This window comes from Lolium perenne, chromosome 7 (genome assembly GCF_019359855.2).
Source record: "Lolium perenne isolate Kyuss_39 chromosome 7, Kyuss_2.0, whole genome shotgun sequence".
In the NCBI taxonomy this organism is placed as follows: Eukaryota; Viridiplantae; Streptophyta; class Magnoliopsida; order Poales; family Poaceae; genus Lolium; species Lolium perenne.
This window is the reverse complement of record NC_067250.2, coordinates 242,250,407-242,272,501: the sequence shown is the minus strand read 5'-3', so window position 1 is coordinate 242,272,501 and position 22,095 is coordinate 242,250,407. Positions and strand designations below refer to the sequence as shown.

The following is a 22,095-nucleotide window of genomic DNA, read 5'->3' as shown; positions in this document are numbered from 1 at the left end:
GAGTAGGATTAGGGCGGTCGAATTTTATTACAGTATTAGCAAGTTGCTCTTCTCGGCAGGATTGAAGTCTTGTCTTTGTAATAGGTATTGTCAGGCTGCCAGCTACAAATTGCATGAATAATTAATATCATTGGAATCTGCAATCATCAGTATAACTTATAGTACATTACTTTTATTAGAAGCCAATAATGCGAAGTTCAACCAGATGCAATTTCGGTTCTACCAAATTCTGACACATACACAAACTATCCACCACATTTAAGTACTCTCCGACTAAAAATAGATATTTTAATTTTATCTAGATACGAATATATTTCATCTAAAATGCATCTAGATACATATGTACTTAGATAAAAATAAAACGCCTATTTTTAGATGGAGGAAGCGTAATCATTTACTGAAAGGAGAAAAGTGCATCATAATGTTATTTTTACCACCCTAGATGATGGCATTATGATAACTTTAGCTAGTAGTCGTATGAGTAGTTGTGAATCCATTTTGCTTGTACAATTGCTGGGCAACTAGGCATGAAGCTAAAGAGGCCGAAAAATATATCGACTCAAACAAGTACTCCCAAGTTAAAGCAGCGGCATATATGCACTGCATGACTTGGTAATCCGTATGGTTCTGCACTTTTAGCTACCGACAGTATTTGTAGGAGGGGCAGAGCTAAATACAGATAACTACAGCCTATGCAGGTACCAAGATCTAACTAGCTATTAATTTGACCTGGGACTCGCATCTAAGTGTGCAATTGGAATCATGGGGAGGGTTGACATGCAGAGCTCGGCGGTGGGCAATGTGCACGTGAAAGATGGGCGGGGATCCCCGTCGGCACGTGAGGCCATCCATATATAATACTTCCTTCGTCTAAAAAATAGGTGTTTCAATTTTATTTAGATATGGATATGTATCTCTAGTTAAAATGCATCTAGACACATCCTTATCTAGTGAGACGACGACAAAGGTCTACAAATCCTCGCCGGCCGTCGCCGGAGGCTGTGGTGGTGGCCCCGCCTGGCTATCGAAGAAGAAGGGAAAGGAGGGTGGACAGTAAGGCTGCGCACGTGGAGTCCAGGTCGTGGGGCGGTGGCGCTCGTCGAGTCCGGCGCACTACAACGAAGGTAGAGGCGGCGCACACGGTGGTGTCTACGGTGGTTCGATCCCTCAGGAAGATGGAGACCTTCCTGATGTCTGCATTCCTTGATTTAGCCGGAGTCGTAAGTTTCAGAAGGCTCCACCGGCGAATGTGACAGTGCACCTTATGCCTGAAGTTTGCTGAATCAGATCGTATTCGTTCGTGCGTACCCATGTTTTTAGTCTGATCGTTTAGTTCTGTAGGGAGCGGAGCGAAGCTCTCTTCTTTCTCGCCATCTGGAGACATTTTGCTCCATGGCGAAGTTAGAGGCGGAAAATACCATGAGTGCCAGATTGGAGTACTAGCAATGGAGGTTCAAATCTCAGCGTTGTTGAGGGACTTGCGTGGTGTTCTAGGTTTCGCAGCAGCTGTATGCAAGTGGGAGAAGTAACACATATGAAGTTCAGAGTTTTACCTTTCAAAATAAAAATCCAAGGTCTGGTCTTAATTGGTTGTGCCTAGCAATGACATTGTAGGAGGCATTGTTTTGCGAGTGGTGACTATCTTCAGGGTCGCTTGTGCACTGTTCCCCTCTTGGAGGTGTCGCTTTTCGAGAGCCTTGGTGGTGGATGCATTGTTGCTGCTAGAGCTGAAATACTGCAGCGGGACTTTTATTTTCCTTTTTTTGTTGTGTGCACCTGTAATGACATTAGATCTATTGGCATCTATTGGCATTAATATATTACCTTTATAAAAAAAGTTAAAAAGGAGACACTTGTTTGGCATTTTTCTTGCTACAATATCAGCCACAACTTGTTTGGCATTTTTAGACGGACGGAGTATATGGTGGTGCCCGTGAGGCTACAACTTGTTTGGCATTTTTCTTGCTACAATATCAGCCACCATGTGCATAGTTGACCAAGACTTGGATTTGCGGAGAGTTTGATAGCTGGTGATATGATCGTTGGTGACTATATGTAGACCTCGATACCATGCATCGTTGCGACAAGTGAAAACAGTGCAGGAGTAGGGCAAAACCATGGCCTCAGTTTGTAGCTTAGCCCTAGTGCTCCTCTTCAGCTTCCTCTCGAGCCACGCATTCGTTGTTTCCCTAGCTTCCTCTGACGGCTTCCTCCAATGCCTCTCAGCGGCCATACCAAACCAGCTCCTGTACACTCAGAGCTCGCCTTCATTCATGCCGATCCTGGTTTCCTCCGTCCGGAACCCCAGGTTGTTCACTCCAACCACGGTGAGGCCGCTCGTCATCGTCACGCCCACGAATGCCTCCCACGTCCAGTCTACCGTGATATGCGGACGCCACCACGACGTGCGCATTCGCGTGCGCAGCGGCGGCCACGATTTCGAGGGCCTCTCCTACCGCTCCGAGCGTCCCGAGGTGTTCGCGGTGGTCGACCTCAACATGATGCGGTCGGTGCGTGTTAACCGGAGAGCCGGCACCGCGTCGATCGATTCCGGCGCGACGCTCGGGGAGGTCTACTACGCCGTCTCCAAGGCGAGCAATCAGCTGGCTTTCGCGGCTGGCCTGTGCCCCACGATCGGCATCGGCGGCCATCTCAGCGGCGGCGGGTTCGGCATGCTGTTGCGCAAGTACGGCGGCGCCATCGACAACGTGCTGGACGCCACTCTGGTGGACGCCGAGGGGAGGGTCCTGGACAAGAAGGCCATGGGGAGGGACGTGTTCTGGGCCATTCGAGGAGGCGGCGGTGAGAGCTTCGGCATCGTGCTATCCTGGAAGGTGAAGCTCGTGCCCGTCCCGCCCAAAGTGACGATGTTCAAAGTCCCCAAGTCAATCGACGAGGGTGTTATAGACATCCTCACCAAATGGCAAGTAGTCGCTCCAGCTCTCCCCGATGATCTTTTCATACGGGTGGTCGTGCAAAATGACGTGGCTGAGTTCCAGTCCATGTATCTTGGTACGTGTGACATGCTCCTTCCATTGATGGAAAGCCATTTCCCGGAGCTCGGACTGAACCAGACACACTGCAAGGAGATGACGTGGATCCAGTCCGTGCCCTACATCTTCTTGGGCAGCACCGCCACCGTGGAGGACATCTTGAACAGGACCACCTCGCTTGACATGTCCACTAAGGCAACCTCCGACTATGTCCACCAGGCAATCCCCAAGGACGGCTGGGTCAAAATATTCACCTTGCTCGCAAAGCCGAACGCCGGGCTCCTGATCATCGTCCCCTACGGCGGGAAGATCAACAGCTTCTCGGAGGCGGCGACGCCATTCCCCCACCGTGGGGGCGTGCTGTTTAACATTCAGTACATGAATTTCTGGTTGGCCACCACGGACGGATCGACGCAGACCAAGTGGCTCAAAGACTTCTACGCGTTCATGGGGCCGTACGTAAGCCAGAACCCGAGGCAAGCGTATGTGAACTATAGGGACCTTGACCTGGGCGTGAATGTCGTTGTAGGCAATGTCACTAGCTACAAGGCCGCAATGGTTTGGGGCGAGAAGTACTACAAGGGTAACTTCAAGAGGCTCGCCTTCGCCAAGGGCAAAGTTGATCCTGATGACTACTTCAGAAACGAGCAGAGCATCCCACCACTAGTGGCGAGAAAGTGACGATGAATAAGGTCCGGGGTGAACCTATGTGTGCGGAAGACTGGATTTATCATGATGTTAAGATGTCTGTTTTTGCATTCCATTTTATGCATGTACTCGGCCAAATTTGATTTCCAAAGTTTGACAAACGTTTGTATCTCAAAATAAAGGGAGTGCTTAGGGGTCGGTCTACTGAGACCTAACTTAAATCTCTGTAGACTGATGTCATCTTTTTTTGCGGGTTGAGTTTTTTTTTTTTGAGGGCATTTTGCGGGTTGAGATCGGAAATGCTAGACCTACAGACTTACGGAATAGCTACGCGTTGACGCGGATGGAATTGGACGTGGCTGCTGCACGGAAGGAAAAAAACGCTGCTAAGAGCATGTCTAACAGTCCCCGAATTTTTTCGCCCCTTAAAACGCGAGTAGAGGGCCCTGTATCCTGTTTTTACGGGCCGAAAACTCGGACGAGCTAGCAGAACCCGTATCCCCACCCCGTATTCTGTTTTACGGGGTGGGGATACGGGTTCTGCTAGCTCGTCCGAGTTTTCGGTCCCTCAAAATAGGATTTTAGACAGCAATTTGCACAACAATTTCAGATCAAACATAGCACATCCAAAATATGTGATGCATAATTCATAGTTTTAACATCACAACGCAATCATAGCAATGTTCAAGCCACGGAAGTTCCCAAATGTGATCAACCATCAACGAGTCCATCGCCACCGGCGCCACCACTCGCCGGAGACTCACCTTGAGCACGAGCTTGACGCGCAGCCTTCTTCCTCGCAATGATGTCCGCCTTGGTCTCGTTCCACCACGCCAGCTGATCCTCGTCCATGCCGTCGGTGCGCATCATCATGATATCCCTCTCCTCGGCCAAGAGCTCCTTCATGGCCTTGGCTTCTTTGAGTGCGATCATCTTCATGTCAAGCTCGGCCTTCAACTTGGCATCTTCCTGCCTTGCTTGCACCTTGGCAAGCTTCACCTCCTTCTTCTTCTTCTCGGTGATGAGGAGCTTGGTCTCCAACGTCTTCATCGTCAATGCCTCCTTGAACTTCATGAGTTGATCCAACTTCTCCCGGAAGCAAGCTGCTTCGCCTTCTACCTTGACCCTCTCCTTGGCCTTCTTGTTGCCCTCGGGCTTGCCAGCGTTTCTCCCACTCATGTCCTCCGCTTCATCATCCATGGTGAGCAGTGCCTCCTTCTTGCACTTTGGCTCGTTGTCCCTTAACTTCCACTTAGGAAGATGTTGAAGGATGGAAAAGCAATGATGAAATTGAAATTCCTTGTTCTTGGAGCCGGCCATGTCCTTCTACCGTGCTTGAGCATACTTGGGCTGCACAACAATAGTATGTGATGTTTCCACATCATCAACACATAATATGGATAGCTTGTGATGTTTCCACATCATCAACACAAGGAAAACTTACATAGTCCTCCGGCACGCATCCACTAGGGGGGTTGTCGGCCACTTGATCCATGGCAGCACTCCAACGAGAACAAGCCGGTTTGATGATGTTCCATCGGCCTTCAAGGGAGCGGTAGGATCTGTCCGCCATGCTCTTCGTGCGAGGCTTCAGCTGGTGGTATAGATCCTCAATGCGCTGCCAATAGCGCTTGCCGCCTTGGTCCACTCCGGTGCACGCATCCATCCCCACCTTGCTCCAAGCACGGACCAAGATGGCGTCTTCGATCTCGCTGTAGTTCGCCGTGCGTGGCTTCGGCATCGACGAAGAACCGGCGGCAGCCGGATCAACCTCAACCACCTCCTCCTTGTCACCCTCGTCCTCCTCCTCGTCATCAATCTCTTCGACGTTGCACTCCCCATCGAATGCATCGATACCGGTGTCCAAATTCACCGCGGAATTGTTGAGCATGTCCATGTAGGATGTTGTGGACTCAAGATCGAACACCTTGTCTACGTCCATGGTGGGTGGCGGCGGCGCGGTCGACGCATCGGACGAAACGGAGGGAGGAGAGGTCGTGGCCTTGGAGGGCGGTGGAGGCGCGAGGCCGATGCGGCTGATTGCCTTTGTCCGCACCTTGGCCGGCGCGGTGCCCCTCGGCCCGGCCGCCTTGGTCTTCATCCTGCCCGCCTTCTTGGCAGCCCGCTGGGCTTCGGCCGGTGAAGCTGCGGCCGCCGCAGGAGCTTCGAAGAATTGCTTCGGAATCCGCTTCCTCTTCGACGGGATGGTGGCGGAGATCATGGCCGACACGACGCCGGTGTTCGGCGGACCTCCGACGGGGACATCGACCACCGCGGCCGAAGGAGATGCATCGCCGGCGGTAGGCGGCTCTTGCGGACGATCCATGGCAGCGGGATCCGGCCGGGAAGGGCGCGGCGGAGGAGATCGGGCGGTGGCGGCGGCGGTTGGCTTCAGCGAAACCCTTCGCACGCAGTGGAGTGGGCGATACCGGTTTGGCCCTCTATCCCCGCTCCCACCCCGCACAAGTAGGGGGCGACGACCCGCCCCGTAATCGAAAACAGGAAAAATCGATGCAGGGGCTATTTTTACGGAGCGTGCTAGACGGTCGGGTAGAGCCGAAACCCGTATTCCGGCGGTTATTATACGAGTTTACCTCTTTTAAGAGGTCTGTTAGACATGATCTAATTATGCAACAAACAGGACGTGCCGCTAATTATGTAACCAACAGGACGTGCCCAATACGTTTTGCCCTTGTTCAGATCGATCACGCGCCCAGCTTCCTCCATCGCGCCGCCGTGCAGGGCCGCCGCCACCGTCCCGCGCTTCCTCCATCGCGCCGTGGTGAACGGCCGGGCTTCACGCAGGTACCTCACCATCGTCCTCAACCCGTAGATAGACCTCGCCATTGTGACCGTTGGCGGCCGCCGGACGTTCTGCTAATTATGCAACAAACTGCACTGTAGGGTCAGATTGACCACGCCATGTTGATCGATCATTCTATGGCAGAGGAACAGGTTCAAGTAAATTGATCAAACCCAGGTTAGCTTGCCTGATCCTTATCCATCTGCGTTAGCAGGTACTCAATCTTCGTATTCTGCTATGTCAAAAAAATGTCTCTCGTCAAACTTTTTTTAATTTGATCACTAGCTAATCAGCACCTGTTTTAGGGGATAACACTGGTCACGGTGCACACAAGTAGTAGTCCATTACCTCGAGCGGCAGTAGCATTAGTGTTCAGTTGGCTTGACTAATATGTTCTTTGTTTAATTAACTTCTTATATATATTCTTATAATATTATCATGATGTACAGAAATGGGAGATGGGAGAAGAAGAAATCTGCACAAAAGGAGAAGAAGAAAGCTGAACAAAGATATTTCTAACAAATACTTTGATTCTTCAAAAAGCTCTACACTTTAAGTCCACTAATTTAGTATTTATTTCAGGCTCGCTCCATGAAAATGAAAAATAAAAGATCAAATGCAAAAAGAAAATCATCCGAGAGAGACAGCCTACAACAAGAGGAGACAAAATGTGAGGTAGCTATTTTTTTTTACAGCACGATTCAAGTATCTTTGTTTGTCATCTCTTTATTTTCACTACATACCTGAGCACATATGTCTTTTACGATTTTATCTGGACCAGGAATCTTTTTTCTTGGGCATTCGTTTTTTTAAACGCGGGCAAAAGTTTTGCCCTTTCTATTAATTAAAGAGAAGTTTTACAAGAAAAAAAAGGTGTTAGACTTATTACACGATTACTCTCCCGGCATGAAATAGCCCAAATTCTTTGCACCCGCTAACACCCATAGTCTAGCCTCGTTCTTAAACCTATCGAAGACGACTTGCGTTGGAAAAGGCAACGGGACATGGGCTTCTCCATAAGATCCGAGGGCGGGGTACCATCCTCCGCACATCTCTTTATGCGGGTGATGCGGCGGTCTTTGTAGCCTCTATTAAAGAAGACATTAAAAACCTCGCCCACATCCTCAATGACTTCGGTAAGGTTACCGGGCTATGTACAAACTTCCTCAAGAGCTCCGTAGTCCCCGTAAGGTGTGCCAACATTGACCTCGATGACAGCCGCAATACCATATCGAGCAATTCATGTATATATTTTTGTCTCTTTATTTATTTCTATAGCAAGTACTTGGACAGCCAATTTACCTTCTAAACTTGCTTGGTGCAGGAACCGTTTGACTTTAGTGTTACCAACATAAATCCAGCAATGGCAGCTGCATCACCATATGGAGGTTCATCGTCTGTCGTTATGCCTCCAATTCTAGGAAAATATACAAGCATGTTGTATCAAGTTTAGCAAAGCTCCGCTCCTGTGTCCAGTTCTCTGCAATTACGCTTTGATGGAACTGGAGAAGTCCAACAATACGATGGATCAAAGTTAGAGATGAATTGTGTAATTTAAGGATGTTGGATGCAGACCTTTGTTATAATCTTTTACGCACTTGGAAATTTTAATTTAATAGCTAATAGGCACAGGGTAGTAGAAAGTAAACGAATTTATGTTTCGGAATCTGGATTCTCCACAGTGTATTTGAACTGATTATTGAATTATATGCGATTGCAATTTTCAGTATTGGAATAGAACAAGATATCATAATGAATTTATCATCAAAAGAGTTTATTATTTATTATCTTATCATACAACATATCACATTGTATAGCATACAAGCTACCAGCAACAGTAGTTCACAGAATCTCAGGCCTGTACCATCCAATACTATACACATCACATTCTTTTCCCTTGGACATGCCAACAGAAAGAGTAATGTACAACTGAACTCGTTTGAGTTCAGAAGAGCAATTGTCTGGCATGCGTTTGAGTCCAGAATGTTATCAGCTAGAAAACTGTCGAAACAACATCCCAATGTACCCCAGAACCACAAAACAAGAACCAGGTAGTGGAGCTAATTGGTAGCCAGACCATGAGCTAGCAGCAGTACAACATGGCACAACGACAGAAACCAAAGTGCCGGTACATCTGAACAATCTGTATTCATGTAAATATAAACGTGTAGCTTACAAAGTAGTATGGTACAAAGATAACACATAGAAGTGCACAACTAAGCTGTGTCACACAACTTTTACCCTGAGAAGAAATCATACAACCCAGCCCTGTTTCTACATTCATTAACTCTACTACAGGCTGCAATACAATCCATTATCGGATTCCAGTAGCAATCTGGCAGCAATCCTCTCGCCTTCATCTCAGTGCAGACCACATTAGCCTCATCCATTCGGCCGTGGCATACCCACGAAATGAAATTGTAAGAGACCTGCATTAAGAGAGACAAAATTCTTTAGCAAGATGCCACACTTGCATTGGTATTTCTGAAACTTGTAGTTTTAACGACCAATTCTGACGAGATGGGTCTGCAAGAGAGGGGAATCACCGTCCAGCTGCAGAACAGGGAGAGCTGCGCCGCCGCCACCACCGCCGAGGGCTAGGTCGCCGCGCTGCTGATGACGACGGAGAGGTCACCGCGCCACCGCCGAAGAGCGCTAGGTCGCCGTGCCGCCAAGGATGAGGGCTAGGTCACCGCGCCGCCGCTGACCAGGTCTAGGCCGCCTCACCGCCCATGAAGTACTGGAGCTCTACTGGGATGTTTTTCGTAACTGATTTTCTTTCACCTGGGAGCGAGAGGTTATCCACGCTGGCTCCACGTCCCTTCGTCACGTCAGCGCGTAGCGTTCCGTAGCCAATTTCGTCAACAAAAGAATAATATCAAAGTGAACGTCCTAGAAAAGAGATTAACAAACCAAGTCAGTACATCTATTGATTTTCAACCAAGGATAGGTGGTATCTTGTTTCAGACTTAGATTGTAACGGTAATGGCAAAATAACGGTAATCAGCATGCTTACATACATGGGAGGAGTTTGGCAAGCATGAAACGTTTGTCCACTAGTACCAATCTACCATCATGGGAAGAAAAGAAACTGAAGGCGGCCCAACTAATATGGCATTAAATCGTGCCAATGAAGTGTGGCGGCGCCACTATGAGGCCGGCCGGCCGTCGCTTCGCTTTCCCCAAATGATGAGGCCTTTGATAACGTCATCTACTCGAGGCCCATTTAGAACTGGCTTCTGGACAAATTGGCCCCAGTCTACGACTAAGCTTCCAGGTCCATTTTCGGAGCAGCGGCCCTTGTTAAGTTGGACTGGCCAATAAGTGTGTTCGAAGATATATTCTCAAAAACCCCTCAAAAAAAAAGAAAGATATATTCTCAAAAAACAATCCCAAACGCTAAGAAGTGCTTGGAGGATCGTTGTTACGTCTCGGTCTCCTATTTGTGGCCATTGGATTCTCCTCTAGCGTGGTCTATCATGCGCGTGTCCGCCTGGTTTTCCGACAACTTCCCACTTGGGCCCGCGTGGCCACCTTTGCGGGAGAGAGGGGCGTTTGACCATTCCGCTCCGTCTTCCTCTGCCGTTCCCTTTCTGTTCCTTCCTTTCCCGATTTCTCGTCGATGAGCACAGAAATAGCTAGGGTTTCTTCACTAGATCTTTCTCGGTGTTGAGTGAGCGAGCGCGCGCCAGTGGGCGGCGAGCTCAAGCCCTATGGTCGAGCAGTGCGGTCGGGGCGGCGAGCTATGCGGCGGGGAGCGAGACGCGCGGTAGGGGAAGCGAGATCTGTGATGGAGACCGATAGGCGCGACGGAGGGAGATTTGCATCGGAGATAAAGCCCCGCGCGACCGCGGGGTGCTCAGCGACGGCGAGCCGGGACGGAGATGACTCCCTATGCGTACGCTTTTCCTCTTATTTCCTCCTTTTTCGGCTTGAGATGGCCCGTCCTCACGCGTACGTAGCCTCTCACGCGAGAACGTAGCGCGCCGCCGCTTAGGATTCGGCTGCCAAGCGCCGCCCCATCGACTGACCGGCCGCCGCCTCCTTCCCACCGCACTTTCCATCCCTTTCACCTCAGTCGAGTTCCCCGCCGGCTGACAATCTACTGCCCATGCGCCTAGGAGATGTTGTGTGCCTGGGCCTCAAGTTTCCCGCCAAACAGGTGGTCGCCAGTTTGACACATCGCCTTCTCGCTGCTGACCGGGAGGTCGCCATCCCCGGGCCTCGTTCGGTTCTATGGGGAGCAACCCCTGCAGGGATTTAACACGCCTGGGATTTGGGTGGTCCCCGGTCCACCACCCCAATTCCCTGTATTCCCTTTCCCCGTAATCCCTGCTACTATGTGTCATTCGGTTAAACCCCAGTGTATTCTCTATTTTAACACTGTATGGACTAGTTTTATATAGCGTTGATGCTTACGATCAGAAATTACATTGTATATGTCATGACTAATCTACTGTTTGGTTCCGATGGCTACGAGACATGTGCTTGTGAACAAAAATATGCGGAGAATCATTTGATATGTAGTTACCATTATTGGACTGTTTTGCATCCAAATCTCTTTATCGCCATGATTCATCGATGAATGCGTCATCGCCAAGCTCTTCCGATTCTCCTTGCCCTTGAACAACAGCATCTTGCCGCTTTCCGGCCTCACCAAAACTCCTTCCACTGATCGACGGTGCTGCCAAAGAGTATACTGACACGAGTTCATCATTCAGGTCCTGCACCCCAATCGCCACACAATTCGCAGCTCGGCGATAGTGCACCGTCACTTCTAGATGAAAGTAGCAGTAGCAACATGACTAAACCAAGCCAGCTTGTACTACATGGCTGAACCAAACACCAGTTTAATAGTCTTTTTGCCAATATTACACCATATATATTCACGGATAAATAGCAAAAACGCAGCATAGAATAGCCTGATCAAAATAACTTGGTAGACAACTGATCAAACATTGGTCGGTTCATCCTTGATCTCCCATCATATAAGCTGGAAGACGACAAGATCTAAAAAAGCTTCATCATCATGTCATCTCTTTCTCCTGTATTTAAGAAATAATAATAAGGTGCTTCAGATTTACGTATCTTACAACTATTATAAATAAACTGATGGGCAGATAAAAGAAGGTAAAAAGTTTGATCATTTGACGTATCTATGATACAGATAAAATGATTACCAGCAAACAAAGTTACCCACTCATACTTGTACAAAACAATCACTGGAGTATAACTTTTTTTTTTGCATGTTTCTGTGTCACTACAAAAAGGACCATTCTGTGGACCTCTTGCTGATATACTCTGCTGCCACTATTTGCAATCAAAAACTAAAGAAACATGGGCATGCTAGGTCCTCGTTCGTGTAGTAATATGACATCCAGAATTACATAATATACGATTGAAACTACCTGGAAATTTTGTCGCAAAAAAACTACCTGGAAACTGTCATATGTAAAATAGCAGGATATGATCCATTTGAATGCACACTATGCTCTATTTTCGCAAGATAATTTAACTGACTTTACTTGTAGAAAGGAACTAATGACGAAATAATTCTCAGGTTACTTGTTCAATCAGAAAACTCGACAAGTGACATTAGTAATATGCAAAGGCCCTGGTAAGACTATGTTTTCAACAGAAAACAAGTCTAATATTTTATATGAACTAAAAGGCATGATCCCCTGTAACACTTCTGAAGAAACTGAGAAAAGAACAAGGCAATAAGGCATCACCAAATACCGATGCTACTTCTAGAATATCTCATCAAAGAAATCTACAGAGCAAATCCATGGCAAATAGCTATGCATGCAAACTTCTGACAGCAACCTCACAGTTATACACAAGTGTAGCTAAACCTACAAGAACACATACAAGATTCACTTGCTAGTCCAAAATCGTGTCACTCTTATTCTATCTCAAATGTGTACTATACAAAATTGTGTCACTAGTCCAAGATTCGCTAACTACTGAAATTCATCACCAGAACTCCATCATCTTTATTACCGGTTGGGAGCGGCCTAAGCTACTGCTAGTACTTGTAATCATGTGAGAATAATCGGCATCAATGAGTCTACAAAGGAGCAGGATACAATACGTGTACTATGCTGAACTCTTCAGTTCAGTTGGTAAGTCTTGTTACAGCAGAAAGCGCATCTAGCCAAACATCTCATCTAGTTAGTGGATGCACCTGCTACACAGCCAAGAAAATGTCGCACACAACCAGCTTCCAATACGGTCACTAATCATGCTGTCACTTAGCAATTGAGGTTCCAGGTGCTAGCTTACAGGAAAAAAGAGTTAGTATGCCGCAACTGCCCAACCGTTCGAGCCCACAAAGCTGCTACTGCCAACGCATCAACAACAGAGATCGTCGGGCGTTGCCAAGAACCCTAGAAATCGTCGACAGTCAAGAGGAGGAAGAAGAGTAGGGGCATACCAGTGCGAAGCATCCGGAGATGGAGAGGGCGCCAGAGATGACGTCTCAAGGGCGACGCCGGCCGAGCTCGGACGGAGGTGGGGTCTCTGGGTCTATCCCGCGCCGCTCGGCTGGTCTCTCTGCCGCCGATTGGAGAGGGAGGAGGGAGGGAGCGTGTCCTTTATCTGCTCGGCTGGCTGCGCCGCCGCTGTCCATCCGCCCCTGCCACCGCGCCGCCGGCCCGTCCAGATCGCGGGAGAGGCATAGGTCACTTGTGGTCGATCTCGTACCGATTCGGGATCTGATCCACGGGATGAGAGTCGTGTATTTTTTTCCCTGCGAAAAGAAGGGGATTGGGGCGAAACTGGGCGTGGTCGAATCCCTGGAGGGTTTAACCGAACACGTCTTAAGAGAGCGCCGGGATTAAACACCCGCGGGTCTGATCCCGGCTAAAACACGGGGATTTCGATCCGAACCCCCCCGGGTTGGGACAAAACGAACGAGGCCCGACCGGGAGCTTGCTTGACTGGCCCAGGAGCATGCCCGCGTCGTCTTCTGTATGTATGGATCCAGCTGCTACAGCTACAGGGATTGCACATGTATGAGCTAAATAGATGAATATATCTTGGCTGCAACAAAATGCAACTGCTAGTACATCCACTTCAGGTGGAATTCATTTGCTAGCTACCTAGATGAAACTGTCGCAGTGCTTGCACTTTGCATCTTGTTCCCGTTGACAACTCGGTTTGCAGTGAATGATGCAAAATGTCTGGTGATATCTGCATTTACATTGTACTACTCATGATTCGTCATCAGTTAGTAGATTTGATATGTGAGTAATTCAGTCACCGAAGCTTGGAGCGAGAAAATTCATTCATCAATCTGGTAGCATGTATTTCATCATGTGGTACTAAACTATTTGTATTTCCGATGAACATTATTAATACTAGGACAATGCCCGCGTGTTGCTGCTAAATAACAAAAATATAGACTTAACTAATACTCATATCGGCAATATGTTTACATGGATACCAACACGCTTCAGTCACAACATGTCCAAGCTAGGACACCAGGACATGCTATGGTTCTAAAAACATAACTTCAAAAATTAAACATTAACAAATTGACTTAATTCTTCAAACCAAGTGTTTTTTTCATGTCTTATATGATTAATATCTTCAGAAAAAAAGAAAGGCTTGAAATTTTTATATGTATTGCATTAGAATTTCCATGTGACTGAAGAATTACAAATATGCCTACTGAATATGACACGTAGGTCCTCATCTCAGCACTCCAACGACCAAGCGAGAAATCACTCATCTGTATAAACATAAAAATAATCTCATTGATGGACAGGCGAAAATAAATCAATCTAGCAAAAAAAAAGGCAATCGCAAGTTGATATTTTGGGAAGAAATCAAGCCAACGGTAACAAGCTGCCCATAATAGGTGAAGGATCGAAAAGACAACATAAAATTAGAAGGTTGTGCAACCTGTTCACCTGCAGAAAGTAGAATAAAATGTACTTACGAAGAAACCTGTGATGTTATAAGCTGGCGAGCTATCTGGATTGATCGTTTATGCTCCTGGATGTTTACTTTCCGCCGAAGACTTACAGGAGGTAGAGCCGAGGACCCTGTAGGCTTCATTGATTACTTGCTGCGTGTTGGCCAACATTTGATTCTGGAGGCGAAGAGCATCGTAGAAAATCGAGGGATCATAGGAGGCATCTAACTCTGAGATATCAGTCGCGACCAGGTCGGTTGCAGGGTCAGGACAGTCACCGGGAAAGGCGGACAGGAAGCGCCCGGTCTGCGGCGAGTTAGGGCTTGCCCGACGTGACTGCATGCCCTGTAGGCTGTAGCCGATACATGTGGTGTTCCGTCACGCAGCTGCAGGGCTTTGCCGTTCCTACATCTGTTTCTGATCGGGTCGCGTCCTCGTCTGATGTGACCGCCTTGTAACTTCCATCTTCCAGGATGCACGATTTGGACGGAGACGACCATAGGTTCTTCTCGGTCGGTGGGGTTGGCCTAAGAGCCTGCAGCCGAGGACAGGTACACATGAGAGTCGATTTGGCGGACGACTCTATAGCAAATTATGAAAGGACACAGAACCAATCACTATTATGATTGAGAGGTGAAGTTGAACGGAGACGTGCTTGCGTGGGCGCTGGCCGATCCTTCGGTGATATCGCTTTATTCCCTGAAATTGGATCGATCGTATCCAGAACGGATTCTAATGCGGCAAGATAGGAAAAGAATTAGTGAAAGATGTTCGATCTGGGCCAACTATCGATCCGACATGAGCGAGAAGCGCTGGATGTACGAAACAGACCGAAGGCTCTTGGCGCGCTGGGCCTATAGAAATAATTTGTTGGCCCGTTTGTGACACCATGCAACTATCTATTGCAATTTAATATTCTCAAAAAGAAATCTATTGCAATTTAATAGTAAAGAATACACTTGCACATCAATTCAATTTTTCCAAATATGTAATTGAAATTTAATCACCGGAGGGCTCTACATCACCATGCCCGCCTCCGGACTGATGCGTGAGTAGTTCATCCTTGGACTATGGGTCCATAACAGTAGCTAGATGGTTGTCTTCTCCTATTATACCATCATGTTTAGATCTTGTGAGCTGCCTATCATGATCAAGATCATCTATTTGTAATGCTACATGTTGTGTTTGTTGGGATCCGATGAATATGGAATACTATATCAAGTTGATTATTGATCTATCATATATGTTGTTTATGATCTTGCATGCTCTCCGCTGCTAGTAGAGGCTCTGGCCAAGTTGATACTTGTAACTTCAAGAGGGGGTATTTATACTAGATAGTGGGTTCATGTCTCCATTGAATCTGGGGGAGTGACAGCAACCCCTAAGGTTGTGGATGTGCTGTTGCCACTAGGGATAAAACATCAATGCTTTGTCTAAAGATATTTGTATTGTTTACATTACGCACAATATTTAATGCAATTGTCTGTTGCTTGCAACTTAATACTGGAAGGGGTGCGGATGCTAACCCGAAGGTGGACTTTTTAGACATAGATGCATGCTGGATGGCGGTCTATGTTCTTTGTCGTAATGCCCTAAGTAATTCTCATAGTAGTCATCATGATATTTATGTGCATTGTTATGCCCTCTCTATTTGTCAATTGCCCAACTGTAATTTGTTTACCCAACATGTTATTTATCTTATTGGAGAGACACCACTAGTGATATAGGCATACCCATCGAGTACCCATTATTAGTATACCTGGTTCGACCCAATATGGAGAAGACCAAATATGGAGAAGGCCCAACAAGGCAACCCGAAGAAGTAGTCGACTAGGACTCTTGTAAAACCCTAGGCTGGTTGCATATATAAAGCTAGCCAGGGCACCCGAGAGGAGGAGGCCAACAGATAGACAGCATAGCTCCGCCTACGGCGGCACCCTGTAAACACATCTATGATCATATACTGGATTGCTAGCAGCACGTAGGGATCCTCCACCGAGGGGACCCGAAGCTGGGTACGTCGTGTGCCTAATCTCGCTCCCGGAATCTCCATCGTCGCTCTCTCCCGAAACCCAAGTCTACAATATGTAGGCATTGCCGGGGTGATCCCTCGTCAACTAGTGAACTGTGGACCCCGGTCCATTCTTTTACATCTGAAATACAACCTACTGCAATGATTGTTCTCTTTTGTTTCCTGCAAGCAAACATCATTTTCCACACCATACGTTTAATCCTTTGTTTTCAGCAAGCCGATGAGATTGACAACCTCACTGTTAAGTTGGGGCAAAGTAGTTTGATTGTGTTGTGCAGGTTCCACGTTGGCGCCGGAATCCCCGGTGTTGCGCCGCACTACACTCCTTCACCAACAACCTTCACGTGATCTTCATCTCCTACTGGTTCGATAACCTTGATTTCTTACTGAGGGAAAACTCGCTGCTGTACTCATCATACCTTCTTCTTGGGGTTCCCAACGGACGTGTGCTTTACCATCACAAGCAGTCATTGCCGGCAAATTGATACAAGATATATGCTGAAAACTAGCTAACAGGAAACAAAAACTACAAGCAAGCAAAACAAGTAAAGGAGTGAAACACAACTTGAGCTCCGAGACCATTGTCCAGCCTTGCGATCCAACTAGAGAGGCTGTGAAGCTGGTGAAGAAGGCCGTCATTGAGGGACTCGCACCAACGTCAACCTCCAGAGGCCAAATAAAGCTCAGGAACCATCCCTTTCCACCTCCAAAGAAAGCTCCCTGCTTTCTCACCCCAGATCGGAGGGCACCGTACCTGTCGGAGGTAGATCGCTCTCCCTGAGCACGCATAGATATTGGAAGTTACCGTCGGGGAGAAGGACTCCGAGCACTCGCCTCGCCTCACTGCGCCACCACCCACGAACATCACTACCACCCGCAGCACAAACCACCATACGAGACCAAGCTGCCAGGAGTAAGTGAAGACGATGCAAACCAACCTCCGCCGAGCTCATCCACCCAAACCCACTATCTCAAAACGGCGCCTCCAACGAGGGAACGACACCACCCGAGCGCCGCCACCGTCCAAACCAGAGTTTTGGGTTTTCACCCGAGATAGATAGGGCAGGGAGGGAGGGGATACAACCTCGATGTAGCCTTCAAGAAGGAGAACGGCGCCGTCAGCATCGTCGACGTTGCAACCGCCACCGTCGACCAAGGGTTCCCCCCTGTCCAGAGCCCACATCCGACCACACCCTCCACCACCGGAGGATCCGGGGCCGGGGAGGAGCGACGAGCACCGCAGGGAGGAGGAGCCTCCGTCTTCAGATCTGGTACCAGAGGCCCGTCGGGGCGACCTCCGCACCAAGCCCACACCCGACGCCCCTTCAATGCCCGCGCGGCCGGAGGAAGCATACCGCAGCATCGGCATCCGCCGCCCGCCGCCAGGCCAGCGATGCCCCACACCCTGCGCCCAAGGCCGCCGCCCTAGATTCTTGGCCCCAGCCCGGTCGACGGAGGGCACCCAGCTACCGGCCACCGCTCCTCAGCGCCGGAGAGGGGGACGGAGGGAGGCGGGCCGACCTCTCCTATCGGCGGAGGCCAACCCCACGCGGCCGTCGTCCTCCCCCTTCACCGGCGCCGCACGGCCTTGCCCCTTCACCGGCCCCGCATGGCCTTGCCGGCGGCCGCCTCCGGGGGCGACGAGGGGCAAGGAGAGAGAGGGGAGGCGGCGGCGACGGGATCTAGGGTCCCCCCCGGTCGCCTGAAGGGGCGAGGGAGAGGGAGGGGGTCGGGACCCAATCTCACTTTAATTCTCATTGAGACAATTGGTGCATATTTAGGCACCTAGTGGTGGGGACACTGTGTGAAGGGGAAAATGACACTTGTCGAAACCACAATGGACAAGAAAGAACTTGTCACGAGAAGAGCACGTTGAAGTTCGGGAAGGCTTCCCCTTTTTGTGATATCGATCTTTTAGTGCTAAAAGAATGAAACAACGGACAACAATACGAAATGATCTTACGAGTTTCGACTGTAGAAAAACAAAAGTGAATTCACGTAGAATTACTAGCTACGCGTCTATGAAAACTGTGACATTACACATAGCATTACCCTATTTTAAACCAGGTACTACTTATTTACATCCTCGAGACAAGTGGCGGCACACTCTGCTCGTTCCTGAAGTAGTCGTCGGCGTCCACCTTCCCCTTTGTGATGGCGAGTCTTTTGAAGTTTCCCCCGAAGTACTGCTCACCCCACACCTTGCCGGTTTAATAGCTCGTGACGCCACCGATTACCGTGTTCTCCCCAATGTCGAGGTCCCGGTAGTTCACGTACGCACCCCTCGGGGTCTTGCTCACCAGCGGCTCCATGAAGTCGTACAGGCCCCTGATCCAGTTCGGCGAGTCGGTGCTGTTGCCCGTCCAGAACGCGACGTACTGGATGTTGTAGAGGACGCCGCTCCGGTGAGGGTACGGTGTTTCGGCGTCAGCGATGCTGCCCACTCTTCCACCGTGAGGCTCCAGGATGATGATCCCGGCGCCCGCGTTGTTGAACCAGGGGAAGATCTTCTCCCACGAGGCCTCCGTGATGGCCTGCTTGACGTAGTCGGACTTGTTCTTGGTGAAGGTGTTGAGGCTGGTCGTCCTGTTGAGGAGCGTCTCCACGGTGGTGTTGGCGTCGCCGGAGTTGATGTAGACCGTGGACTGCAGCCAGCTCATCTCCCGGCAGTCGGCGCGTGTCATACCGAGCTCAGGGAACTGGCTGCTCATGGTCCGCACGAGGGCGCTGCAGTTGCCGAGATACAGGGACTGGAAGAGAGCCTGCTTGCTCTGCACGATCACCCGTATGCTGAGGTCCTCTGGAAGGGCCGGCGCGATCGTTTGCCATTTGGTCACGGCATTGACCGCACCCTGGTCGACGCTCTTCTGGATGTTGAAGAACGTCACTGTCTGTGGGACCGGCACGAGTCTGACCTTCCACGACAGCACGATGCCGAAGCTCCCGCCGCCGCCGCCGCGGATGGCCCAGAAGAGGTCCCTCCCCATGGCCTTCTTGTCCAGCAGCCGCCCTGTTGCGTCGACCAGCGTGGCGTCGAGGACGTTGTCGACGGAGAGCCCGTACTTGCGCATCATCATGCCCATGCCGCCGCCGCTGAAGTGGCCGCCCACACCGATGGTCGGGCACACACCCGCCGGGAACGCGAGACCGGGTGCCGCCTTGGCCACGGTGTAGTACAGCTCCCCCAGAGTCGCGCCGGAGTCCACCCACGCGGTGGCCGCGCGACGGTTGACTCGCACGGCGCGGAGGTTTGCGAGGTCGACCACGGCGAACGTCTCGGGGCGCTCGGACCGGTACGAGAGGCCCTCGTAGTCGTGCCCACCGCTGCGCACGCGGACGCGCACGTCGTGGCGGCGGCCGCAGAGCACGGCGGCTTGGACGTGGGACGCGTTGGTGGGCGTCACGATGCAGAGCGGCCTCACCGTCGTCGGGGTGAAGAACTTGGGGTTCCTGATTGACGACACCAGGACCGAAGTAAAGGACGGCGAGCTTGACGTGAACACCAGCTGGCTGGGGATGTTTCCCGAGAGGCACTGGAGGAACTCGCCGGAGGCAGCCAAGGACGGGACGGACCCGTAGCAAGCGAGGAAGCAAACTGCGAGCAGGAGAGCTGTGCCTGTGGACAGCGCCATTTTCGCCTCTCTCGTGCACTCTAGGGTCTAGGGAGAAGGTGCATATGGGCTTGCCAATTGCCATCAGCTCGTTTCTCGTTATATAGGCCATCGACGACTTCTTTGAAACGTCCGCAACAGGTGAAGTGCTTTGGTGGGCGTTGAAGTCATGGTTAACTTTTTTTTTTTTTTGCGTCGTTGGTCAGCATTATCTATCGGTTACTTGCATCGGCCGGATTAACTGGCTAGTCTTCGTTACTCGTTAGCTATGATTGATTAGTACTCGCATATAAGGTAAGTTTTGACCAAAAAATTAGAAGGACAATGTATACTCTTTCTAACAATGCTAATTGTATACTAATACTTTTTATATAGTATACATAATAAGTATTGTTGAATTTGTATAAAAAAAATTCTAGTGGTGCTAATTGTATACCAATAATCTTTATATGGTATATATGAAGTATCATTGAATTTGTATTAAAATACACTTTCTAATGGTGCTATTTGTATACCAATAATCTTAATATGGTAGTACATAATTAGTGTCATGGAATTCGTATTAAAATAACACTTTCTAATGATGCTATTATATTCCAATAAATAGTATACATCATAAGTATCATTGAATTCGTATTAGAAAACACTTCTAATGATGCTAACTGTATACCAATAATCTTTCTATATTTACACTAATCTTTTTTTTGAAGCATATACAGTAGGGAAGGCCCCTACTGCTTCATTTTTTTCATTTATAGATTGCCAAGTGGCAAAAAAATACAGGGTGTTACAGAATGTAATATTACAGGGAGTCTCCTCACAAAGTATCTAACCGCTGTTGCATTCCTTCTCTAAGACTAGGTTTGGCTCTATGCATAATAACTGAGAAGGATTCTTTGAACATAAAGGTACATGTGAGGAGATCAATATTTTCACTCTCAATGATGGCCTTATTCCTGTGATTCCAAAAGTCCAACATCCAACAATCAGAGCTTCTTTGAAATATATCTTGTTATATCTATGCTTCCCCTCAACCAACATATCATATAATGGCATACTTGTATCCCATTCAAAATTCAGGGACCACCAAAAGGATTGACTGAAATCACATCCGAAGAAGAGATGCATGAGGTATTCATTTGGCTCATCCTAGCAAAGGACACACTCACTGTTTTCCACATAGAAATTTTTCCGAGCCATCATGTCCTTGGTATTAAGCATATCAAGAAGTAGGAGCCAGAAGAAAAATTTATGCTTCGATAGGCAGCATGATTTCCATATCCATTTGAAGGGTGTCGATGCATTTGGTGGGTTTAATATTTCCTTGTACATTTTGGAAGCGGAGTAGGAGTCTCCCCAATTAAAGGACCATGAATCATTCTCCCCTTGTTGTGGAGTCTCCTCAATCATCATGCTAAGCTGATTCCACTGTTGTGTTGCAATAGCAGACAGAGGTAAGTGGAAAAGTTCTTGCATATCAAGATTGCTTTGTTGCCTAGCAGATTTGACTGTGATAAATTCGTCCTTTGCAAAGGAAAATAGTTGAGGAAAGATCTGATGAAATGGGGCATCTTTCCATTTGTCTTTCCATAGAAGGGTACTGTTTCCTGACTTTGGTTTACATATAGCATGTTGCTTGAAAGTTTCAATAAGAGTTGTGCAATCTCTCCACCAAAATGATCCCTTAGTGGATCTACCAGTAGGAATTTTCCCATTGCTGTAGTGTGCCTCCCATATGAGCTGAACCCATGGAGTATCCTTCCTGTTGTAGAATTTAAATAGGAATTTAATGATCAAAGCTTGATTCTGTATCCTGAGATTAAGCACACCTAGACCTCCATTTGCTTTTGGTAAACATACTTTTTCCCATTTAGCCAAGCATTTTCCATGTTTCTGGATATTCCTATCATTCCATAGAAAGATACTGCAAGATTTTTCAATCTGGTCGAGTATATTGAAATGTACCATGAGGGTACACATTGCAAATATAGGCATTGCAACCACAGTCGATTTAATGACAACCAATTTGCTTGCATATGACAATAGTTTGGAATCCCTGCAAGTCTTCGATCAACCCTGTGTGCCAG

General features: G+C 48.5%; 1 protein-coding gene, 1 long non-coding RNA gene and 1 pseudogene across 2 annotated transcripts; 1 reads left to right on the top strand and 2 right to left on the bottom strand.

The window, feature by feature from the left end:
• The first annotated feature begins 2,087 nt into the window (after positions 1–2,087).
• Positions 2,088–3,835, top strand: LOC127314112 (berberine bridge enzyme-like Cyn d 4). The gene has a single exon (XM_051344577.2). The coding sequence runs from the start codon at positions 2,118–2,120 to the stop codon at positions 3,672–3,674; it is 1,557 nt and encodes a 518-aa protein (XP_051200537.1). The 5' UTR covers positions 2,088–2,117; the 3' UTR covers positions 3,675–3,835.
• Positions 3,836–11,228: 7,393 nt separating this feature from the next.
• LOC127312219 (uncharacterized) lies at positions 11,229–13,212 on the bottom strand. The gene is made up of 2 exons (XR_007858201.1): positions 12,881–13,212; positions 11,229–11,489 (listed from the first exon to the last, which is right to left on the bottom strand). It is a non-coding gene; the product is annotated as an uncharacterized lncRNA (long non-coding RNA).
• Positions 13,213–18,329: 5,117 nt separating this feature from the next.
• LOC127314111 (berberine bridge enzyme-like Cyn d 4) lies at positions 18,330–20,029 on the bottom strand (annotated as a pseudogene).
• Between the last annotated feature and the right edge of the window lie 2,066 nt (positions 20,030–22,095).

Coding starts and splice junctions, on each gene's coding strand:
- LOC127314112 (XM_051344577.2), top strand. CDS start 2,118: ATGGCCTCAGTTTGTAGCTTAGCCCTAGTGCTCCTCTTCAGCTTCCTC.